Below are 25,891 nucleotides of genomic sequence, written 5' to 3' on the forward strand. Positions count from 1 at the left end.
AGTGTGCCATATCTCTGGACCTAGAGCAGCAAACATGTGGTCCCCTTTTCAATGAAGCCTGCTCATTGAAGAAGCATCTAGTCCCGAAACCTTAGTGTCATCCACACACTGAAACAACTGAGCCACTGTTTTCTAAATTCAACCGCAGAGCCAATATGGACAGTCTCAAAAGCAAAACTGATACTGCCCATCAGCTACAGCCACTTGGCTTTACCTGTAGCCCTGGATAGGTCCTTAATTACTGTCCTGGCCAGGGCATACAAGTCATTGCTGCTCGCTCTGAGGCACGCCCGGAAAGCAAGGCTGAGGCTGAAGCTCGGTCTTGGAAGGCCGGACCTGGCTTGCCACGGGTACCTAATAAAACTTTTCTTCAGGATTTTGAGAGCACCAGCAGACTCACTCAAACATCAACTGAGATTCATCTTCGAGGAGGAAGGTTCCCCCTGGCACCTTGGTCTTGGCAAGGCAATTGACACCTTCAGGATTGAAGCAGTTAGCCTACAGTCACCTGACATTCCTCTATCAGCTTAGAAAAAAGCAGTGAATAAGTAGGTATTGGCAACATCGTTTAAAAAAGACTGTGTAACCTTCTGCTCCAGCTCCATCACAGAGCTGCTGGACAAGTCATACATCCTGGGAAAAGTTCAACCGTACCTTTGCGATGCTCTGACAGCACAGACCTGGAGGAAAATACTCTGTATGAGACTCTCTTTGCTATGAATCACAGATTTGAATCCAGTCTGGGCACGCAGGGGGGAAACCGCTTTGTGTAAGCTATGCTCCTTTTTAAGAGTATTGGCTTCAGCTCCTGTGCTGTTGCCCCAAACTGAACTATGAGCGAAAAGCAGTCAATGCTATCCTGTAGAAGAAAATGAAGTTAACGGTTTGCAAGTAAGTACTTATTTGTGGAAGTTGGTATTATGGGGTTAGCACCAGGGTTCCCCCAGGGTCAAGGATGCACTCTTCAAGCACCCTCAGCGGCACTAGGGCGGCCAGGTGCAGAGTGTTTAGGCCCAATGTTATCCAATGGAGAATAGGGGGCCTCCGGTTGGGAGCTGCTCACGAGCAGGCCACTAGGTTGTGGGAGCAAAACTCCTGGTATTAGGCTCAGGGCAAAGGGGGATCTGAGTTAGCACACAAAGTGCACCCACAGCGGCACTGGGGCGGCAGGGTGCTGTTTGGCGTTGTGTGCCCTGTTCAATGGGAGTTACCGGTTTTGGATTTTCGCTGCAGGCTCGGTTCAGGAAGACTTCCGGGTGGAATCAACAGCTGGGCAGGTAAGTTGGCGGGCCTGGGAATGTTGGCGCCTCGGGTTCTTTTCTCCAGGGCGCAGGGCGGCTGGATACAGGGGTGTCTTGAGGTCTGATTTCACCTTACCGGGCCACTCACGGTTGTGGGGGGTCTCTGTGCAGAGGCTGCAGGCGACCTCGGGAGTCCTGGAGGGGTCAACCCAGGGAGGACTCCGACTTTGGAGCGCTGGTCGACCTCGCTGGGACTGGTGGGCCACATGGATTCAGGCCATAGGCATCTGGTGCAGTGGTGGTTCCAGGCATCGGGTTTCTTTGTCCTTAGCAGGCTCAGAGTCTGTCTTGGGAGTTTCTTTTGAACAGAGCTGCTGTTCACTGGAGATCCTGTCTTTGTTGAAGGCAGTCAGTCCTCCCAGGAGTTCTGGAGGTTGGGGTCAAGTCAGTTCTTCTCTGCAGTCTCCTCTGCTGGTGTGTGTGTGTGTGTGTGTGTGTGTGTGTGTGTGTGTGTGTGTGTGTGTGTGTCAGCAGCTCTTAGACGCCCTGGCCACAGTGCCCTTGGTACCCATGCTACCTTGTACAAGGGACTTACATGTGGCCAGAGAGGTGCCAATTGGGGGTACAAGGTACAGTTTTGGGAAAGAACACAGGCCCTGGAAACCTGATTGGCAGGGACCCAAGGCTCATCAAGTCAAAGTGCATCAGTAGTCTGGTAACAAGGGGGGGGGGGGTGCTGCAACAGAAACCCAGCTTCCTGCAGCTGTGAAAAGGAAGGTCCTGCCCCCGAAGTCGTTCCCCCTGTAGGTTGTCATTGCGGTTAGAGTCTTCGGGTAAGTGGAAGAGGAAACCGAATACAAGCGGAAAGCTGCTCCTTTGTGTCACTTTTGAACTTCTTAGAGGGCTCAAGGGCCTCAGCGGCCTTCTGGTGTTGTTCCTGATCTCCATCTTAGCCGATTCCAACTATGGTTTCCACGATTCACGAGTTCCCAGGGCACTCTGTGGCGTCACAGTAAATAGAAGCCTTCAAAGAGTCTATGCTGCAGATGTTTTGCAGAAGACCTGCTCCCTTTGGCATGCCTTTATGCCCCAAGGAAAAGCAAGGACCTCAAGTCTGACATCCACCAGCAGGTCCAACCTCTGCGCCCCTTTGATCCACAACGGGTCCAGCACCAATTTCAGATGCCCCCTCTTACTCCTGCCTTTTTTGCATCAATGCCATAGGTGGCCTGATGAGAATATGCAGCCTATAATACTGTCTTATTCCAAACAGAATTTGCCACAAACCCGACCAAAGTCTTGCTCAGCGCCGACCGGCTTGCAACGTTTGCCAATTCCTTTGACTCTGATATCTTGCACTTACCTCCTAATTGGACCCAGACATTACATAACTTATTTGGTACGGAATCTGACAATGACAGTTATGATGAAGAGGTTCATTATATTCCCAGTATAATGACGACTGGTATGTAGAACTCTAGGGTGCCAATGAGCTCGATATTCCCCTTGATACTGACCTGGTGTTTCCCCTGAGTCCTACTACGGAGTAAAGTGCATCATGTGGTGTTGTGTTGCGAAGGGCAGCTGAAATATTAGACCTACAATTGTCAACCACAGAAGTAAAAACTAATGTTTTAACCAACGTTTTGCAACCTGGCCAGACTCCCGCTGAGCTACTCCTATCCTTCAATGAGACACTTACTGATATCCTATTGGGGTCCCTTGGCCAGGCCGTGTTAGGGGCCACCCATCAATAGACACCATTTTCCTGCTCCTGGCGAACCTGCCTTTCTCATACAGTATCCCACTCCAAATAGTCTGGTGGTTCAAGTGTTTATCAGCAGTGTCAACCGGAACGCTCTTCGTACCACTTCCCATGATGGTGAGTCTAAGCAGATTGAGATGTTTAGCAAAAGAATTTGCTCCTCCATGCCCTTGTTTGAAATGTGCTGCTGCTGCCAGCGTCTGGCCTGGAGCCAGCACCAGAGGCGATGTCTGACCAACGGGACGTGCAGTCTTTCTATAGTGGGGAGGGCCATGAGGGCTGCTGTGATCCCTGGCTCAACTTAACTCGAGGCAGCCAGCCAGCCGGAGTAGCCTCATCCATCATTCTTTCCCCCTGAGGAAGTCCGCATGGGAGATGTCCTCAGCATCTCTATAGTTCACCAGTTTCTCTTTCTCAGAGTCCTGAGGTGAAGGACTCTGGGATAGTATATACTGTCCAATTCAAGATGGCTGCCTCATCATTAAAGTCTGGAAGCTTCCCAATCCAACAAGGCGGTCTGAGCGTCATTAAGGTAATTTCCTGTTTTTTGGCCTATATAAGGATAGAGATCTGTTCACTCCTTGCATGGAAATGCATCCAGGTTTCCTGTGGTGATGTTCCCCCACTCCAGTCTGTCTTTTGCAATTTTCTGGGACTCGTCTGTTCTGCCTTTGCTGTTGTTTTTTCCAACCCTGCTGGTGCTCCTGTTGGCTCGATGGCTAAATCTGCCAGATTCCACCTGAGCTATCTAAGGAAACTGAAACCCTTCCTTGACACTCCAGATTTGAAAATGGCTGTTCAGGCATTAGTCATCTCAAGACTGGGATATGTTATGTTATGTTATGTTACAGGAATTTATAGAGCGCACGTATACCCGGGGGTGTCTTGGCGCTAAACATAACAGAGATGCAAGACTACTTTGCCCCTAATGCTGGAAAAGCCAAGTTTTCAATTGTTTCCTGAAAATCGTCAGGGAGCTAGCATTTCTGAGGTAGAAGGGAAGAGTGTTCCACAATTTAGACGCTCCATAAAAGAAGCTGCGTCCACCCCAGTGGGCTTTGAAAATTCTGGGAACAGCAAGTAATCGAGCTCCAGTGGATCGCAGCTGTCTGGTGGGACAATACCAAGAAAAATGATCCTGCAAGAATGATGGACCGATACCATGCAAAGCCTTAAAGACAATACACAGGGCTTTGAAATCAATACGCTGAGGTATTGGAAGCCAGTGAAGATAACGGATTTCATTGGAGACAGAGTGATATCTAGGAATATCCAGTATGAGGCGAGCTGCAGAATTCTGGATCATCTGTAGTTTGTGCAGATGTTGCTTCTGGGCGTTCAGGAAAAGACCGTTGCAGTAGTCAAGCCTAGATGAGATAAGGCAGGAGACTACTGTTCTCTTGGTATGATTGGGGATGTACGGAAAGATTTTCCTGATTTTTTTTTTAATAAGAAAGTGTGATGCCGATACTACCGCATTTGTGTGTTGATGGAAAGTGAGTTTGGTATCCATAAGCACACCCAGGTTCTTTGCCTTAACCACCGGGTTGGGCGGGGAGCCCAACTCGGCGGGCCACCACAGCTCATTCCAAGGGGGCTGAATGCTGCCGAAAATTAGGACTTCTGTTTTGCTGGAATTAAGTCTCAGGCAATGTGCTGTCATCCACTTATTAATTGCGCTCATGCAACTCCGAAACTGCGGAGCCGGAGACTGTTGGGATTTGGAAGCAGCCACCACAATCTGAGTGTCGTCGGCATAGGTGGTCAGACTGAAACCAAAGTACCGAATAAGGGGTGCTAGCTCGGAGACATATATGTTGAATAGTGTGGGGCTTAGAGAGCTCCCTTGTGGGACACCGCAGGGAAGTGTGTACCAATCTGAATTAAAACCGTCCATGGATACGGAGGAGGTTCGATCGGCTAGAAAGGAGGCTATAAGTGCTCGTGCTGAATCTCCCAATCCTAGCTTCTCCAAACATCTCTGCAGAAGGCGATGATCCACCGTATCAAATGCCGCAGAGAGGTCGAGGAGCACCAGAGCTGCTGCACCTCCGCCATCCATAACTGCCCTGATCTCCTCGGAGGCTTTAATCAATGCCAACTCTGTACTATGATCCTTACGAAAGCCAAATTGGGTGTGATCCAAGAGGCCATTGTCATTGATAAATAGGGACAATTGGTTATTCATTATTTTGTCCACTATCTTTGCTGGCAGCGGCAGTCTGGCAATGGGCCGATAATTGGAGGGGTTAGTCGCATCCAGAGTGTTTTTTTTTAATAAAGGTAAAATGGAAGTCTGCTTCCAGCTAGTCGGAAAAGCACCAGAGGAGAACATAAGATTATAGATATCGGTGAGTGGAGGGCTCACTGAATGTACCAATTCTTGATAGACCCTTGGGGGGCAGGGGTCTAATGGTGAGCCGGACTTGGCTTGAAGGACAAGGTCTCTCACTATATCTATCGAAATTGCGGAGAACACAAATGGTGGGTGCTTGTTGGTGCTTGGGCTATTTAGGCATAAAACTGGGCTGGGATCAGTAACTTCCTTAAAAGCATTAAAAATATCTAAAACCTTAGATTTAAAAACCTCGGCCACCTTGTTGCAGAATTCCTGATTGACTCTCCTGCCTGAATTAATAGGTGTCGAGAGCTTATTGATCACTGCAAACAATTCTTTAGAGGAGTTAGCAGCGGACTCGATCTGGGAGGTAAAATATCTTTTTTTTTTTCGGATATGAGGAGTTTTTTGTAGTTGGATAATGCAGTCTTATATGCTAATTTCTGTGGCTCATCATAGTTTATCCGCCATCGTCTTTCTAAGCGACGACAGTGCTGTTTTTCAAGACGAAGACAGTCGGTGAACCAGGGGGCGGAAGGTGTAGATCTATTGGCTAAGAGCGTTCTTCGGGGGACTGAAGCATTCGCTGCATCCTGTAACCAATTAGTGTAGCTGTCCACAGCCGGGTCTACCTGGTCCTGTATGGAAGGATAGGAGGATTCTAGCAGAGCATTAAAGGATGGTAAGTCTGCTTTGTTCCATGCTGGCCCCGCAGAGGCAGAGTGTTTACTGGCAACCTCCTTGGGTTCACTGGGCATGGGAAGCGTGAATTTAATTAGGGAGTGGTCTGACCAAATTGAAGGAAGTATATCCTCGATCATAAGACCCGGGACTGAGGAGAACACACCATCTAGTGTGTGCCCAGCCGTATGTGTGGGGGATTGCACCAATTGTGAGAGACCAAAGGAACCAAAACTATCCAATAGCTCTGCTGTATCTTTGTTCCCTGCGTCCTCCAAATAGAAATTAAAATCCCCAAGGATAATAAAATCGGAATTTAAAATGGCTGATTCAAGTAGATTGCCCAAATTGGTTAAAAACATAGTGCGGGGGCCAGGTGGGCGGTAGAGAAGAATTCCCTTAAGCGTTAATTTGGGATGCGAGAAATGGAGGCCTTCATAGAGGGAGGAGGAGATGGAATAATGAGCTGACGAAAACTGGTCCCTAAAGATAATAGCAACTCCACCCCCACGCTTAACAGGCCTATCTTCCCTAATCACTCTATAACCCGTAGGTATGGCCGTGATAAAGTCGGGGTCCGATGCTGCATCGGCCCAAGTTTCTGTAATGAATAATATATCTAGAGCCAGGTGTTCTATCATATGAGCAATTTCGTACTTGTGTTTGCCCAAGGACCTGGCATTGATGAGTCCGCTTTTAAAAACAGGCTGGCCTTGTGACAAGGTCTCCTCTAACTGCTCATAGGCACGAAATGCCCTCACTGGTAAGGGGGGAGGGAGAGCGAGTCCACAGGCGCATTTAGTTGCCCTTTCCCTGGGATATAAGATACAGCAGGTCGACTCCCTAGGAAGTCGCAAGGCGTGTAAAGCGCTGCTCGTATATTTCGCTAGTGAGGATGTATTATACGGGGCCCTGGGCACGGACTTGGCGCGGACGGGCGCCTGCTGCGCGCGTCCGCTGCGCGTCCGCCCCATAGGTGTTTATGAACCCTTCCGGTGAGCGCCAAAACGCGAGCCACCGGAAGCGGAAAGAGGGAGGCGGTATGGCTGAGTGTTGCAGGGTCCGCCCTCCGCTCAATCGGCACAACAGCCGTGACGGAACGGGGCGGCCCCAACACCAGCAACAGAAGCAGTAAACGGTGAGTACAGTACTAGTTAAAAACACATTTAAAACGTAATTTAAAATGTCATAAATTTCAATAAAAGATGCTGTGCATGACTCCAATCAGACCCGACCCTCAAGTTCCCAAGCTTCTAACAAAAGTGCGAGGAGCCTAATAATGTGCAAAATAGCAATAGCAGCGTAATTTAGGAGGAGAAGTCGATAGCTTTATGGGGCGCTTAGTGCTTGCTGCTCTACCCTCTCGGCTTTACCCAAGATCTCGCTAGCACCTTTAAAAGCCTGCCTCAACGCGGCCGCCAAGCTTCTAACAAGCTCAAGGAAGTTCGACCATATATCGCCACATTTGAAAGCACTGAACTGGCTTCCTCTATAGGCCAGAATCGAACTCAAAATGGCATGCATCACGCACAAGGCATTATACACAATTTCCCCTGCATATCTTGCCTGGAAACTTGTGCTATCTGGAGGGACCAGAAACTCACGGTCCTCCAGAGACCTCCTGCTCCAACCTGCACATTTTAGGAAAAAGAAAACTTACAACCGGGCCTTCTCTGGAGCCGCACCAAGAATATGGAACTCACTCCCACCCGCCATCAGAAGTATCCTGTCGCTGGCTCGCTTAAAAAAAGATGCCAAAACCTTCCTAATGGGCAAATTCCTCGCCTAAACTCTGCCTGTCATCTCACCCAGAGATGAGTTCTTGCTCCATCTCCTTGGTATGCATCCCCGGGAGTGCACAGGTGCTATCCTCCCGGCTCCTCTGGGCTTCCCACCATTGACTTTGAACCCTTGTTTTCCCTGTTGAATTGTAAATGTAACTGTTACTTTGTCCCCTTTTTTTTCCCCTTCCTTTTGTTCCCAGCGTGTCCGCCCCTCATCCCCCCCCACCCCAAGTCCTTGTATAATGCTGTTGATTCCCGTAAAGTGCTCCGATACCCTAACAGGTCAAGTTCGCACTCTATAAAACTCAAAAATAAATAAATAACTAGGTCGGAGAAGGGACCGAGAGCGCCAAACAACCCGTCACGTCGTTCAGGGGTCAGGCGATATCGTTTACCACAAAGTGGTCCAGGGTGCATGGGTCCTCCCTGGTTAATAGGGCTAGGTGGTTTGTGCTTGGAACAGGGCCCAACCACTTCTTCAGCAGGTTGATATGGTAACTCTGCTGCCGACGAGGAGTGAGCTGAATCCTATAGGTGGTCCGTCCTAGTTAGGCCACCACCTTGTATGGTTCTTTCCATTCGGACTTCACTTTTTGCAGGGAAGAAGGCTGAAGAATGAGGACCCAGTCGTTTATTTGTAGGGTTCTCCACTTCTTTCCCCTATTGGCTCCTTTCTAGGTTGGAATGAGCCAGGTCCCTCAACTTCCCGATTCTGGCCTTCAGTCTTTTAGTGTAGTCTAGGAGGTCTTTAGCGTCATCCTCCCCCTTTTCCCACACCTCCTTTGTCATCTCTAGCAAAGTGCGGGGTTGCCTTCCATATAACAACTCAAAAGAGGAACAGCCTAGGCTGCTCTGGACCTGTCCCCGGATGACGAACAAGGCGAGGGGAAAGAGCTGATCCAGGTCTTTCCTTCTCTCGCCAGCATTTTCCTCAAAGTCCGTTTAAGAGTCCCGTTGTAGTGTTCGACCAATCCATCATTTTGAGGGTGGTATATCGAAGTTCTTATGTGGGTTAGGTCGACCATTTTGCAAACCATGAGTTTGAAGACAAAGGGAGTGCCTTGGTCTGTAAGGATCTGACGGGGAAACCCCACCCGGGAGAAGTATTCAACCAGCTTGTCAGCTATACTGGTCGTGTTAGGGTTTCTTAAAGGAAAGGCCTCAGGGAATCTAGTACTGTAGTGGACCAGCATTAGCAAGTATTGGTACCCTTTTGATGTTCTGGGGCGGGGCCCTATCAGGTCCATACCAATCCTTTCAAATGGCTGCCCTATAAATGGTGTAGAGGTTGTAGTAGCACCGGGGGTGGTCGGTAGGGGTTTTTGGGTTGGCAGACCATACATTCTTGGCAGTACTTTTTAATGTGGGCATAGATGCCTGGCCAATAAAAGTGACAAAGAATGTTCTGCGTGGTTTTAAGGGCCCCCAAATGACCCGCCAACAGGTGAGAGTGAGCAAAAAACATAATTTGGTCTTGAAATTCCTTTGGTACGAGGAGTTGGGGAGAATCATTAATGCCACCCATCCTATCTAAGAGCCAGTTTTTCTAAAAAAACAAAAACAAACATGGGTTCGGTGGGGGTGGTCGTGGAATTGGTCTTCCTAGCTTCTTACCAAGCGTGCTGGAAGGAAGGGTCGTTGACCTGAGCTAAACGAAAGTTCCTATTGCGCTGCCAGGGTTCTTGGGTATTAAGGGCACTAGGGACTTTAGTGGTGAGGGGGGTGCTGTCTTGTAGAGGTTACCTCGGACTAAGGCCAAAAAACTGAGGTTATTAGTCACTATAATGAGGTCCTCAGGAAGAGATGGGAGAACCCCTAAGGTTACTGTGGTTTGGGGCCCGTCAGGTGGTTGTATGGGTATCCATGCTAAAGGGTAGGTCCTCGCATCCACGTTCACACAGTGGATCCGTACCCGCCTCCCTTGAAGAACTTGTCTTGTTCCCACAAAGTTTGTCTGAACCACTGACTGACGGCAGCCCGAATCCAGGAGAGCGGTTACCGAGGTGCCGTTAAGGAAAGCACTCACGTAAAAGCAGTCCCCCATTTCTTCAGTGTATAGAAGGAGCCATGGGTTCCTCCCCGGTCTTTTTGTGGGGACAGGTTTGGGCGATATGGCACCACTCGCCACAATCAAAACATTGCGGTCCCTGACAGGAGGGTGTCTCTAGTTTAGGATTTGGTGGCTCGGTAGGGGGAGGAGGTCGTAGACTCTTCTTGGGGTTTGGATTGTTTTTCACCATCTTTTCTGTCTCCCATGGGGAAGGTCGGGGTTGGGCCCGCGCAAAGGACGTAGCCATCTCAACCGCTTGCTCAACGGTGAGACGGGAATGCTGTCGTAGCCAACTCTGGGTGGAGTATGGCAATGCCTCGAGATACTGCTTGAGGTAGATCAAGTCCATAATCTCCTCCTTTGATTTCTCAGCCGGTTTCAGCCACTTGTCCGCTGCTAGTTTCAACTTAAAGAACAAGGTTTTAGGGTTATCACCCGGTGCTCCCTTCTCTCTTCTGAACTTGACCATATAGGACTCTCCATCCATGCCGAGGTGGTCCAATATGACTGCTTTTAGTTCGTCATACGGTGTAGTGCCTCGGGCGTTGACGACCTTGTAGGCCGCCTGGGCTTCTCCGGTTAAAAGGGGAGCTAGGAAGAACGGCCACTTCACTACCGGCCATCCGGAGGCCTTGGCTGCGCGCTCAAAGTTTAGTAAAAAGGCGTCTGGGTCTTCTCCGGGGATGTACTTCTGAAGCTAAATATTGGGATGCACTGTTGTTCCGGACCGGTTACCCTGCCGTTGGGGTTGGCTCTGAGCCTGGTTCTCAGCCATTTTGTACATGGCATCTACTTGTGATCTTATAATGTCCTTAAATGTCTCACGGTTGGCTTGGGCTTGGGATATCTGTCGCTCAATAGCCCACTCCCAACTTTTTCTGTCAATCCACGAGGTGGTGTATGAGCATGTCCATTTCTTTTTCACCAATCGACGATTATGCCTGCATTCTCCACCATATGTTGCGGGGCAAACAAAGGAAGAGTCAGATAAGCGGGTCCAAACGCTTTTATTGCCGTTCGTATTGCACAGGCGCTTATTTTGTCACAGGATAACGAAACCAGTCCGCTCTGTGGGTCTATAGGGGAATTAGCAGTCTTCTTTAGGGTTCAGTATGCTCCACCACTAATTTCCGATCAGTCCGGGTAGACTCCACAAGGAAACAAAACAAAAAAAAGAAAAGAGAAAACAAAAACAGGCATCAGCCGTCTGGTCGCCTTATTCCACAATTGTAGGGAAGGGAGTGAGGAGGAGACATGCACCCGTCATAAGGTGTGGTGTAGAAAGAGCCCGTCACCAGCTAAGCGGGTGATACAAGGAGACCTAGGTTGGTCTTGTGGGGTAGTATTTTACTGCCTCCCCGTCTAGGAAGGACCGTGTTCTCTCTCCTACCCACCGGCCTCGCCCCCGAAACAAAGCACGCACCTGGGTAAGCCACGCTCCTCCGGGAACGCAGTTGAGTGGCTCGTGGGGTCGAAGGCCTCCAGGCGCTGTCATCGAGCCCACTGGGTGAGTCTTCTCCTTCTGGATCACTTCTGGGTTGTCGTCTTGAAGTCGGAGATGCTCCGCGGCTTCTCTGGTCGTCTGACCGCCTTCTTCGGTTCTCCAGGATGACGCAAATGCCGTCTCGGATTCTTCCTGGTCAATTTCACTTCCTAGTCCCATCGACTCCTCCCACCAGGGGGTGGATCTTTCTCTTCTGGATTCGCTTGACTGCCAACTCTTAAAGGGCTCGCAGGGATTCTCCTGCTGGTCTTCAACTGCATACAAGGCGGTGGCAGAAGGTCTCGGGGCTGTAAGACAAGCAAAGGCAAGGGCAAATAAGGGATCCCAGCTTCATCCTCATGGGCATCAGGGTTAACGGACTCTGTAACCTGACACATCTAATCTGTGATTGTCCTATCTGTCCTCAAAGACCCTCTGGAAACGACCGGTCCTGTCCTTTATGACAGGGAATAGTATGGGAGTATCTCGTGTCCCTTTTGTTGGAGTGTCCAGTGCAACACTGGTCCCGCTTTTTCTTCTATCAGTTTTTGTGGATCTTTCTGGTGATAAAAGAGAAAGAATCCTGACATTACTTGATTGTGGGTCCAGTGGTTTGTACTTAGATGAGAACTGGGTCAAGAACAGAGGTATTCCAGGATTTAATAAAGATCCTCCGGAGCAGGTTCAAACTATTGATGGTACACCTTTGTCCCTGAAGGGCATTTGGTAAATGCCAGGAAACGCTCCCTTTTGTTTTAATATCCTCTCTTAATCATACAGCAAGCCTGGAAGTTCCTTGGCTGGCTTGCCATAACCCTTACAACAGTTGGGAAACTAGAACGATTTCCTTGTCTTCCTAAATCTGCCACAAATATTGCTATACTTCTGAAGATTGCAGAAATCCAAACGTTATGGTTTGTAAACAAATTGCAGATTCAAGTATGATAAATCTTCTGTAAGGTATTCCTTCACAGTACTGCAGGTTTGCAGATATCTTTGTTCTGTTTGGATGGAAAGAAAATGAGTCCTTGGAATTTTCTTTTAAATTTCAACACTACTACTTCAAAGCATCAGACATCTGTTATGTTATTTTTTCAGTACCTGCAACTAGCTTTTTTTTGATAATCAACTTTATTGATTTTTAGAAGAACAAAAAACAACTCAAAGAAACATCATTGCAGCACGTTCGACCACAAGTCTGTAGTATTTCAGAGTGCGTCTACATCGATTGTGTACATATATGCTTATCGATCCCCATCCACTAGGTGTAAACAATGCAGTTTTATACATAGGTAAAATATCAAACTTTTTCATTTTAATTGGTTCATCCATTTGTCCCAGATCTTTGTATGTTTGGTTGGGCATCCTCGGGCCTTAAATAAGCTTTTCTCCTGCGTAGCACACCAATCAACACCTCGGCACCATGTGGATATATTTGGAGGTGCAGGTTGTGTCCATGTCACGGCGATATCGCACTTCGCTACTACGGTGGCCGTCCCAAGAATCAGTTTGTCTGCTCGGGAACCGTCTAGGCCGTCCATTACTCCCAGGATGAGGTGCAGGGGGTCGTGCGGTACCTGCCAACCCAAAGCATGTGTACGTTCGGACTCTATTGCTTCCCAGTACGGGGCTAGGTGGGGGCAAAACCAGACCATATGATAACAATCTCCTGGGCCCTACCCGCAGCGCTTGCAGTCTCGAGAGGTGCGATCTGGGGTAGGATAGGCCGTGTGGACGTAGTATCATTGGATTCGACTGAGTCTGGCTGACATTGTGATAGTCTTGGTGGCCATAAGGGCGTCAAGCCAGTCCTCCTCCTCCAGGGGGCCCAGATATCCCTCCCACCTGCTCCTGAGTAGATAGAGTGTTGCAGGGCCATTGTTTGTAAGGGTGCGGTATATCCAAGATACCCCTCCCTTCCCCAGGTTCCCCATCATGACCTGAGCTGCTGGTGGACTGAACTTTGGGAGTGTTGTGGCTGTTGAAATATGGGAGCTGAGGGCGTGTCATAGCTGCACATATTTGTAGAATTGTGAAGCATGAAGGGTGTGCCTCCTCTGTAAATCCAGGAACGTACTAATGTGGTCGCCCACCCATACGTCGCCAGGCAGTGATATGCCAATGTGGTCCCATCTTTTTAACCCCTCAAGTGCCGTCACTTCCCCCAGCCATGTGCCTTGCCAGGGAGGTGTGTGTTGACTCAGTTTTTTGTCCCTGCACGTATATCTCGGGGATGTACGCCAGACCACCAGGAGTGCCCGGGTTACCGGGCGTATTGCTCCAGGTATTGGGCTTCCATATAAGAATGCTTGAATTTGAGGGAATTCCAAGTCTCTGAGCTCTGTTTTATAAGCTGAATCAGACCAGCCCCTGGTGAACCAGTCGTGGAGGACAAGTAGTCGGGTGGCTACGTAGTATAGATTAAGATCAGTCATGCCCATGCTTTTGTCGAAGGGTGGGATCAGGCATCGGGCGAGGGGGATACGTGGTCTCGCTCCTCCTCACAGAAACCTGAGATGCCATCCATCTCTCTAAACCAACTGCGTAGAAAGTAGAAGGGGGTATTCTGGATTACGTATAAGAAGCGGGTTAGGATCATCATTTTAAACCGAGCCACTCTCCCAAGTGGGTTGAGTGGTAAGGTTTGCCAGCGCCTGAGGTCTTCTTTGGCTTTTTTGACAAGTGGAGTATTGTTTAATCCCCATTCTAGGTTAGGGAGCAGGGCGATCCATATACCGAGATTATTGAATGATTGCCGCCTGAGGGGAGTGGTTGATTGCCAATCAAAGCATTCCCTGGAGAGGTGAAGGGGTACCAAGGTCAATTTTGCCAGGTTGAGCCGGAGGCCTGAGATAGCTATTATTTTTACGCCGAATCAGGTGCAACAGCTTTTGAACTTCTGTTTAGTTTTTCCTGCATTGAAAATATTTATTTTTTTTACATTGTTTATAAAGATTGAAAATATTGAATTCAGTGTACAAATACCTTGAGGTGTGTTTAGTTTTATTTTAGATTTCTGATTGTCACTCTTCTTCTTCTTCTTTCTTTTTTTTTTTTTTTAACAGTTTACTTACAATGACAAAACCAATAGCTTGGCACCTGCAGTATAGACATATGACCTATTGACTTTGCAATGCTTAGCTGTAATTGAACACAGTAGTAGTTAATTTAATCTTTAGTAGCGCTGAATGCTTTTTTTCTTACTTCTGTCATCTTGGATTATATTTTTATAGGTGCACTAGGCCTTCCGATGCGAGGAATGAGCAACAACACTCCCCAGTTGAATCGCAGCTTATCACAAGGCAATCAGTTACCAAGCCATGTAACACCAACAACAGTATCACTTCATACGCCACCATCTCCAAGCAGGTACTCTTTCCTGAAAAATACAATACAATGATCCTGGCCTGGTACAAAATAAAGTCTAAAGTAAAAAATGTATTAATAAAGATTTTGTCAAATAAATGTGTGTTTGATTTTGCAGGGGCATTTTGCCAATGAATCCCAGGAATATGATGAACCACACCCAGGTGGGGCAGGGTATTGGAATTCCCAACAGGACAAACAGTATGAGCAGTTCAGGGTTAGGCAGTCCAAACAGAAGTTCTCCTAGCATCATTTGTATGCCAAAACAGCAACCCTCTCGGCAGCCTTTTACTGTAAACAGGTGAGGTGGATTACACAGGTTACATGCTTAAAAGATTTTGGTTGAAGAATTGTTAACATCATGATGGTTTTATCGGCCACTGTAGTATAATGGCAAATTATGGTATCTAAGGAAATTGCAGTGAGGATAGCCCTATATTTTGGTTTTCGTGTAGTAATTAATTGATCATTTATCACTTTGAGATTAATCTCGATGTAATTGATATTGCGCTTCTGTTTCTTTTAAGTTATCTTGAAATAATTTCTAGTCACTGTTTCTGGATATCAAATGTAAATATCCGATTTTCTTTTATTTTCTTCCCTTTTAATATTTGTGATGGGGCTCTATCCACCCATTTTCTTAGTTGGCCCCACTAATAACTGTTTAAGTTCCATTTTTGCTCTTACCCCCGTTTTTTAATGTATATTTCAGCTTTATTTATTTACTGTACTATTTGCATTATTTGTTCAGTATTTGTCTAATTACCACCGAATATTTGTATCGATTAAATTGAAAATAATACTTTAGCAATACTGTGCGAAAACATTACACAACATATTGAGGAAAAAATATTTACCTAATTTCATATCCAGCAAGATTGTTACAGTCCTTGCAAACCATATATAATGCATGGATGAGTGGATGAAGCCTGTGAGCATAAGCATCTCCTAACATTATCTAAATTAGATCCTACTTTCTGCCTTTGTTCTCCTCGTTTAAATGTGGGATGGGAAATGTAATCCCTAGCACATCTATGTGCACGGGCTAGTTTGTCTTGCTAAGCATTTGTCATCTGCTATACGTCACTGAGAGATTGGAATTTGAAATGTCATGGTCCTTTTCTGTTCAGTTATTTGCAGCAACTCCACAGCCATCAACTTTGTATTCATATTGTCTGTAAAAATTCAATACCAGCAATGACATTTTGTAACCAACCACAATCAGTGAATTGTTATGATAATAAAACGTATGGAATAAAATGTGCATTTACGGTGGCACTTATTATCAACTTCGAGTTTTATTACGAGCAGCTCAGTGTCTCATGTAAATGTAGTACACAATTTAACATTGTTCAGCCTCAAATTGAGTAAAAACTTAAAATGATTTGCTTGAATGTAGACGTTCATTGATTTGACTAAGTGGATCTTAATCATTGCAGCGGAAAGGCTAAGTGCGATAAGTATCTCCAAATTTTAGTAGGGGGAAAGGGTACACCAACATTGTTTGGGGGTTTCTCTCCCCCTAAATGAGATTGTTGTTCCTCCCCCTAACTATTTGTTTTGCATACAAACAGCATGTCTGGATTTGGAATGAACAGGAATCAGGCATTTGGAATGAACAACTCCTTATCTAGTAACATTTTTAATGGAACAGGTAAGGACGCTTGAAATATGTCCTTTTATGCTATAGCTGGGTCTAATAAATGCTGGACAAATAGTACAATTTGTGGCTGAATGAGGAAGATCAATTCTTAAAGAAGAATGTGTGTGCTTAAGGCTTCATTAAAAATGTTTTGCATGATTGAATACAAAGAACAAAATTTGTTTTTTATAAAAAAATAAAAAATAAAGGGTGCGTTGCCCAAATTTGAACAGGCGATGATTGTAATGGGACCCTGGGTAAGTGGATTTAGTTTGTCCTGTTTCAAAGAATACAATGTGACAGAACTGTGCAAGTTTTCTCAGTAGAATTTTTATTTTCATAAAAGGTGCAAATTTTTAATTTTCAGTTTTTGAGCTTTCCAAATAAGTGGAGTTAAAAAGAAAATTTAGTATGCCTTATTCCGTAGTTCACTTACTCATTTTGCATATAATGGACATGGCTGTACTTAATTGGAAGAACCTTACACATCTGAATTCGGTGAATGGTGCCTTATCTGATGTATCCTACTGTTTCTTATCAATGATTGTAATGAAGTCCAATGAATATTGAACACACTAGAAAAAATGGGCAAAATGGCTGCGTGTTTTACTTTACTGTGCATGTGCATTTGTGTAAATGTAGAATATCTCTAAAATTCCTCTATAACTTTTGCTTACTAAGAAACATTATGTTTGAGGCATATGAGCTGCAGATCACACACTAGCATAGATCGCCATCTGGTGTTGGGCTCGGATGCTTGCACGTTGTTGTTGTCTTGGAAGAAGTCTCTAGTCACGAGATAGGTGACTCCTCCCTTGGACGATAGTGCGCATGGGCATCAACTCCATCGTTAGATTTTTTTTTTCCGCCATGCAACTTTTTCGCTCCGGTTGGAAATCTCAATTCCAAGCTTCTCGAAGTGCAAATTTTACAGAGAAACCATTGAATCACCTTCATCTTCAACATCGATTTCATCGGCTCGATTCCGGACGTCGACGGGGGCAGCTGGGCCGATCCACGCCGTAAGGCCTACAGCTCATGGAAAGGACGCCTTTCAAAAAATGCCCCCAGTGTGGAGCAAAATTTCCGCACAGTGACCACCACAAGGTCTGCAACCTGTTCCTATCACCTGACCACCACAAGTCCAGCTGTCCAGCCTGTGCATCCTTTTGATCCAAAAAGACCATCCGAGATCGAAGGGCTAGAAGACACATCATGGCACAGAGACCTGCTCCGGAACCAGAGGACATCTTTGATGAAGGCCCCGATGTCCCAGAAGAAGATTCCGAGGATCTCGAAATCATCTCCGAGGCAGAAGACTCAGACGACCTCATCACTCCTGGGCAACGTGTGAGTACTACTGCCCCTGCTCCTCCAAAAGCAAAGGCAGTGGTCAAGACTTCGCCTGTTGGCCCCAGTCGAGACGAAAACATCCTTCAGAAGCCCCGCCTCCAGGCTCGGCTCCGAAGAAAAAAGACAAGCCTTCCGGTATCTCGGGACTGAGCAAACCGCATGTCATTGTCCCGCCAGCACCTTCGGCACCGAAGCCAAAAGAACACTCTGCGCCGAAATCGGCTCCGACGCCTTCCACCTCCAAACGCCAAGGCCCATAGATAAGCTGGCTTCATAGGTTCCCAAGCCTTAAGATCCGGCTTCGACTCCAAAACTAACATCCTCGACACCTAAACAAACGGCTAAGGACTCTGATACAACTCCTAAAGCCAAAACCCAAAACCTATAAGGATCAACCACAACCTCGCTCGGAGCCGAAAAAATCGGCACCGAAAACTGTTACCGAGGAACAAGAACTTTTTCACCCAGATCCCATCGATCCAAGGCAGAAAAAGATTTATATCAACCCAAAAACTGGACATGTCACGGCTGTGCCATGTAAAAAACGAAAACTGGACACACCATCTGCTTCAGTTCCTGTACACAAGAAGGACTCTGCAACATCGCCTATGCCCCCTTCTAATCCTACACTGCCTTCTAACCCACCTCCTCTGCCTACACCACCCTTACCTGTAACTTCTCCACCACATACACCACCTCCGGATGATGATGATGATGACCTAGGGGGTGGGGGTAATCCTAATGATTCGTTCACAGATCCAGATACCTTACCACTTGATGATTGGGCATTCCCTATCCCAACAGACCTACCAGACCCATAGCCATATCCCTCAAAACCATCTCCCCCAGATGATCACCTGGGGGTTTGGCCAATTATTAAATAGAGCTGCACTTTATCATGGTGTTACAATGCACTCCGACGCACCAGAGGAAGATTTCCTCTTAGATACTTTTGAACAATCTCAAAAGTCAGTGCAAATATTACCTATGATCAAAGGAGTCAGTAAGCATGCCCCCGAAGTATTTAAAGACCCCGTCCGTGCCAGGGTTCTTAACCCTAGAATAGAAAAGAAATATAGGCCTGCCCCTGAAGATCCTACTTACATCAAAGGACAGTTGCCTTTGGATTCTCTGGTCGTTTCCAATGCTAGGAAACGCGCCAACTCCCAGACCTCCGGAGATGCACCACCCCCGGATAAAGAATCCAAACTGCTAGAAGCTTCTGGCAAAAGAGTAGCGGCACAAGCAGCTTATCACGGCCAACACCCAAGCACTACTGGCACGATATGACAGGGCACACTGCGACCAGTTAGAAAATCTCTTATAACATCTACCTGACCAGTATAAAACCCAGGCAAATGACCTTATCCAAGAGGGCAAGCTAATTTCAAATGCGTCAATTAAATGTGCACTTGACGCAGCAGACACTGCCGCTAGATCAATTAACACCAGTGTGTGCCTTAGACGACATGCCTGGCTACGCATTTCAGGCTTTAAGCCAGAGGTACAAACTACCATACTCAGTCAGCCATTCAACCAAGAACAGCTATTTGGGCCAGCTGTAGACACTGCCCTTGAAAAAATGAAAAAGGACACCGAGACTGCTAAGTCCATGGGAGCATTACAGTCTCCACAAACGCGTGGCTCCTTTCGGCGCTCCTTCTACAGAGGAGCCTCCAAAAACATGGGCACAGAAACCGCATCTACATTCAAAGCCACTACACAAACATCCCCCAGTAGAGGTTATTTCAGAGGCGGATACAGAGGGAACAAGAACAAGGGACGAGGTCGAGGTAATAACAACACTCGCACCTCCCCTGCCACAAAACAGTGACTTTCCTCCGCTCCCCCCAGACCATTCCACTCCAGTTGGGGGCAGACTAACACAGTTCATACCTGTCTGGAACTCCATCACTACAGACGAGTGGGTAAGACAAATTATCCAGTATGGTTACTGCCTGGAACTTACAGCTACCCCCCACACATACCACCCAAACAGCGTCCGATGTCCGCAGACCATCTTACGCTCCTCAAACTAGAGGTTCTCTCACTGCTTCAAAAGCACACAATAGAGCCAGTTCCCTTAGAGCATCAAGGGACAGGGGTATACTCACTTTACTTCCTAATCCCCAAAAAGGACGGGACTCTGAGACCAATACTCAACCTAAGATCCCTAAATCTGTATATACACTCAGATCATTTCCATATGATCACTCTTCAACAAGTGCTCCCACTGCTGCAACAAGGTGATTTCCTTGCCACACTAGATCTCAAGGTCGCCTACTTCCACATTCCCATACATCCTGCTCACAGGAAGTACCTAAGGTTTGTGGTGGACGGACAACACTACCAGTTCAGTCCTTCCATTTGGGGTAACAACCGTGCCCAGAGTATTCACAAAATGTCTTGCAGTAGTAGCAGCACGTCTCAGAAGACAACAAATTCCTGTCTTCCCGTATCTAGATGACTGGCTAATAAAAGCCAAGTCATTAGATCAATGTGTTCTACACACTCACCAAACCATCCAACTATTACACAACTTGGGGTTCACTATCAACTATCCCAAGTCTCCTCTCCAACCCTCTCATATACACCAATATCTAGGAGCTGCCATAAACACCTCCACAGCCCTAGCATATCCCAGTCCAGCCAGGATAGCCAGTATACAAGCTCTTATCACAAAATTTCAAAACCAACACTCTCTTCCAGCCAGAGTGTTCATGCAGCTCATAGGCATGATGGCATCTTGCATCTTCATTGTGCCTGATGCAAAACTTCAAATGCGTCCCTTACAGGAATGTCTAGCACGTCAGTGGAACCAGGCTCACGGACAACTCACAGATCTGGTGTGGGTGGACAGCCGCACACATCGCTCTCTACAGTGGTGGAACATTACAAACTTGTCCAAAGGGCGGCCGTTCCTAGAGCCTCTTCCACAGATAGTGCTGACAACAGACGCATCACTCACAGGATGGGGAGCCTCGGACACACCACTCAGGGCAAGTGGACCACTCAACAGAGTGCTCCATATCAATTACCTAGAACTGCTAGCAGTATTTCTAGCACTAAAATTCTTCCAACTACATGTACAGAACAAGTCTGTGCTCATCCGGACGGACAACATGACAGCCATGTATTACATACAAAAACAAGGAGGCACACATTCTCTGCAGCTGTCCCACCTCGCACAAAACATTTGGAGATGGGCCATTCCTCAGAACATATACCTACTTGCAGAACACCTTCCAGGGGTTCACAATCAGATAGCCGATCTGTTAAGTCGACAGACACAACAGATCCACGAATGGGAACTACATCCCCAAGTTCTACTACCCTTTTTCCAAAAAAGGGACCAACCAGACCTAGATCTATTCCCCACACACGAAAACGCGAAATGCCGAACCTTCGCCGTCAGGTTTCCCCACTCACAGTCAAAAGGGTAATGCGATATGGATGAACTGTTCAGGCAGATTTGCGTACGCTTTCCCGCCTCTCCCACTCATTCCACTAGTAGTACGCAAGCTCAGGCAGCAGTCTCTCAAACTGATCCTAGTAGCTCCCACATGGGCACGCCAGCCGTGGTTCACAACACTACTGGAACTCTCTCTAGTTCCACACCAAAAACTGCATCTTCCCCCGTCCTTAATAACCCAAAACCATGGAGAGATCAGACATCCAGATCCAGGTCAACTGAATCTGGCGATCTGGCTCCTGAAGTCCTAGAGTTCGGTTACCTTAACCTGCCACCAGACTGCATGAACATTATAAAAGAAGCCAGAAGACTTGCTACTAGAGCCTGCTATGCTGCAAAATGGAAAAGATTTGCCATTTACTGCACTAACAATAATATACACCCACTGGATGCATCCATCCAGAACATCATTTACTACTTACTGCACTTGCAAAGATGTAATTTAGCATACTCATCCATACGTCTCCACCTAGCAGCATTAGCAGCTTACTTACAAAATCGACAGTACTTGTCACTCTTTAGAGTCCCTGCGATCAGAGCCTTCATGGAAGGACTTAAAAGAATTATTCCTCCCAGATTACCACTCTCTCCAGTGTGGATTCTGAACATTTTTCTTACTAGGCTCATGTGACCCCCATTTGAGCCTCTACATAAATGCGAACTACAGTTCCTCACATGGAAAGTAGCTTTCCTTATCGCAATCACATCCCTCAGAAGGGTAAGTGAAATCCAGGCTTGAACCATTCTTACATTTATATCGTAACAGTGGTTCTTAGGACAAATCCAAAATTCCTTCCAAAAGTTATATCTCCTTTTCATCTTAACCAATCAGTAGAGTTACCAGTGTTCTTTCCAAACCCAGACTCTGTACCGGAAAGAGCTCTCCACACTGTAGATGTTAAAAGAGCCCTTCTTTACTACATTGACAGAACTAAATCGTTCCGCAAAACAAAACATGTTTGTAGCTTTCTCTCCACCACATAAGGGCAACCCCATCTCCAAATCTGGGATTGCTAGGTGGATAGTTAAATGTATCCAAATATGCTACCAGAAAGCTAAACGCACACTAACAATTCCCCCTAGAGCGCATTCCACACGCAAACTAGGGGCTTCCATGGCATTCTTAGGGAACATTCCCTTAGAAGATATTTGTAAGGCAGCCACATGGTCTACAACACACACCTTCACTAAACACTATTGTGTTGATGTACAAGCAAAGCAACAAGCTTCTGTGGGCCAAGCTGTCCTTAAAACTTTATTTCAAACTGCTGCAACCGATACAGCTGACCGCCGCTAGGGGAGATACTGCTATATAGTCTATGCTAGTGTGTGATCTGCAGCTCATATGCCTCAAACGGAATATGCTACTTACCAGTATGCATCTGTTCTTGGCATGTAGAGCTGCAGATCCACGCACGCCCACCCACCTCCCCGGGACCTGTATCTGTTCCAGCTTTATCTTACTTAGATATCACACATGGACATCTTTCTCTTCTACTAACGCCATAATTTCCCATCATGGCGAAAAACAATCTAACAATGGAGTTGATGCCCATGCGCACTATCGTCCAAGGGAGGAGTCGCCTATCTCGTGACTACAAAGACTTCTTCCAAGACAACAACAACGTGCAAGCATCCGAGCCCAACACCAGATGGCGATCTATTCTAGTGTGTGGATCTGCAGCTCTACATGCCAAGAACAGATGCATACTGGTAAGTAGCATATTCCTTTAACACTTTGAATACCAGGTAATCCTGCAGCTCATATGGCCTTCAATAGGTTTGAATGCATTTTTGGCTACCCTTCACTGAGAATGGGGCAGTAATAGACATTTCATTATAAATGTAACCTTTATGTTTATGACCTAGATATCGTTAAAGGTCTGTCGCCAAAAACTGGCAATACCTATCATGTCTGAGATTGTACACAAGTTTATAGAACAACAAATATTTCTACAACCTCATGTACAATAATAACAATTAATATTAGACATAGGGTTCCTTCTACTACATTTTGACTGCTTTTTAAACACAGCTACAGACAGAGGGCATAACGTTTCCCTGTCTGTCTGCTTTTTTAAACACAGGAAACCGTTTTTTGGAGTGACTTTTTTTTTGTTGCTGTCAGTCATCACTCTCAAGCCAATTGCTGTGGCATTAAAAGCACAGGGAGTTTAAAATAAAGAAAAAGAGCGGGCTTTCGTAATGAATCCTATCCTAAGTAGTTTCATATGCATATGTTTGTACTATAATGTTAATATTTTCAGATGAATGTATTGTAAAATGTAAAACTGCTAAAAGCTCTATATGGTATAGGCATACATGTTTGAACATACACTTATCAGTTAAATGTTGAAATAAACATGTTTGTGGCAGAGCTGACCACCACTCTGTCAAGTCTTTCAACACCATATGTTTGTGAAAAAAGATGATTATTTTTGATTACATTACATATATTAAGAATTCAAGGAATTTCAGTATATTGCATGCAAGCACGCTTCCCTCACATGGTCCTCTAAATTGCTCAGTTGTATTTCTAATAACAAATAACATTACTACAGGTCCCCCCTTCCAACACAAGGTGGTGCTTCTCATTTCTAAGCTCACATTGGCTATAAAAAGAAAAGGGTAGGACTTGCATGAAATGAACAGTATTTACTCCTTTGTTGCAAATCCCATCTTGTGTATTTTAGATACTAGCCTAATAGCATTATTTATTTTTGTATACATCAGACACAATCCAGTAAAGAGTTCCTTGTTCATAAATGATAAGTGAGCAAAGCCTCTACTGTGTGTTTAAATCCAGATCACAGGAGTAAACAGATGCTGGAGCAAAGAAATTGAGGCCATATGTTCTACTTATTAGCACCTCACAAACCCCCACAGACATCCTCTGTTATAGTATGTAGCAGTAGGATGACATTTAACACCTAATCCAATGTTTACTTTATGAACCCAAGAAAATGGCAGCAACCGTAGTTCAGGCAATCATGGTTCTCCTAAAGACATGCTTAAACTTTTCATTGAAAGTTTTTGTGTGAACAACTAATTTTCAATACCATTAAGTTCAGTGCTGTTTAATTTGCATGTTGTGTAACGTTTAACATTGATCGTGCAATATGGAGGTGATAAACTTGCACAAGTTAAATAGGACAACAAGATGGCCAAGTCCACAGAGGCACTCATCTGTGATCCAAGATCTGCTTTTCATAGGGGTTCCTTATGACAACACAATGTCTGTAACTGTGTGCCAGTCCTTTTTATGGCAAAGGGCAGTGAAGAGGACAGAGCTCGAGAGACTCTAGCTCATAAGTAAATGACTAACTCTTTGCTCTCCTGGACTGTACTACTCCGGTTAGGTGGAAACTTCACGCTTCACAGGCAAGACTTAATAGTTTATTGCAAAGGTGGTTCAATAGTTGCACTGCTTTAAAATGATCTGTAAGCTATGTAAGCACAGGCTAAAATAGACCGCTATTGGTCAAAATATGTGACTCTCCTGCTGGATGAGCATTTAGCAATTACCCGTAAAAGAACATTGCCAAGAAGTAGTACCCGTAATATATTTTCTGATTTCCAAGAAAGTTAGAATGTTTTGACAGTTAGATTTTCATCCTCTACAACGATGAGTAATGACAAACCTGTTTAAGATGTTAACTCTTAGATGTGATTCTTCTGATGCCACAAGCTTTTGCTTACTGCAGGCTAACCAGCATGATCTTACTTTAGTATGGACTAGACAGGCTTTGTTATCCCATCTCATGCACATGTTGATACCATGGGAACATTGCTATCTTTACAAAATCTTAGCACAAAGAATCGGAGACAAATCAGATTTTTAGAACCCATGTCATTCAGCCTGGCAGCGCCGCTTTCAATTGCTAGACTATGATATCGTAATTCTCCAGTATTTAATCTTTTATAGATTCAAATTCTTGAATCTTTCCCGTTGTCATGGTGGGAGTCCCACAGTAACATAAGAAATAGGAGTAACAAAATCACCATAGACCTCCATAGAACAGAAAACTCACTTAAGTAACTTTTCAGCCTCATTGTGAAACATCAAAACTTCATCCAGTCACAGCTGAGACCTCAGAGTTCCCTTCCCCACAGATCCACCATACCTCAGATTTCTTACTGCACGTCGTGTGATAGGGAGTCTCCCTGAGCTCTGATCAGTTACAGTATTTTCTTCTCAACTTTTGACCTCAAGTCTCCGCTTTAGCTACTCTAAAGGTATTTCTTGGACTTTATACATTTGACCTTCCTGCTTTTGAGATGCCAGAGCCTAAAAAATGGCTGTTTAGGCCCTGTAAGACCTGTGGGAAGTATAGGCTATTCTCTGAAGACCCCCACAAACAGTGCCTATATTGCCTCTACCCTGACCACAAACCCAGGGAATGCAAGTATTTACACACTTTTTCAGCTAAAACCCTCAAAGATATGGGAGGGTAGGCTGTTACTCTGGCTACAGAAAAGGAAAGCTGCTTCAGATTTGGAGTCTGAACCTGAGGAAAAGGCCCATTCTTCCTCAAAGAAAAGAGTGCAGTCCCTCTTCACATCATGGGACTCTAAGAGATCGAAGTCCCAGGACAAATCTGAGCCTAAACACCGCTAGAAACCTCAGTCAGAGGCTTCAAAGCCCTCTTCACCTCCTGCGTCTACTTCTCTGACTCCTCTCAGAGACCAATCTTCTCGACTGTCGACGGCGTCGTA

General features: G+C 45.9%; 1 protein-coding gene across 7 annotated transcripts in view; it reads left to right on the forward strand.

The window, feature by feature from the left end:
* Positions 1–25,891, forward strand: part of CNOT2 (CCR4-NOT transcription complex subunit 2) — a 449,944-nt gene that overhangs the window by 237,253 nt on the left and 186,800 nt on the right. For all 7 annotated transcript variants that reach the window (XM_085652518.1, XM_085652519.1, XM_085652515.1 and 4 more), the window contains exons 5-7: positions 14,576–14,711; positions 14,827–15,009; positions 16,283–16,362. In XM_085652518.1, coding sequence (XP_085508644.1) covers positions 14,576–14,711; positions 14,827–15,009; positions 16,283–16,362 — 399 coding nt within the window. The remainder of the gene's footprint in view (positions 1–14,575; positions 14,712–14,826; positions 15,010–16,282; positions 16,363–25,891) is intronic.

Source organism: Triturus cristatus, chromosome 4_1 (genome assembly GCF_964204655.1).
Source record: "Triturus cristatus chromosome 4_1, aTriCri1.1, whole genome shotgun sequence".
Lineage (NCBI taxonomy): Eukaryota > Metazoa > Chordata > Amphibia > Caudata > Salamandridae > Triturus > Triturus cristatus.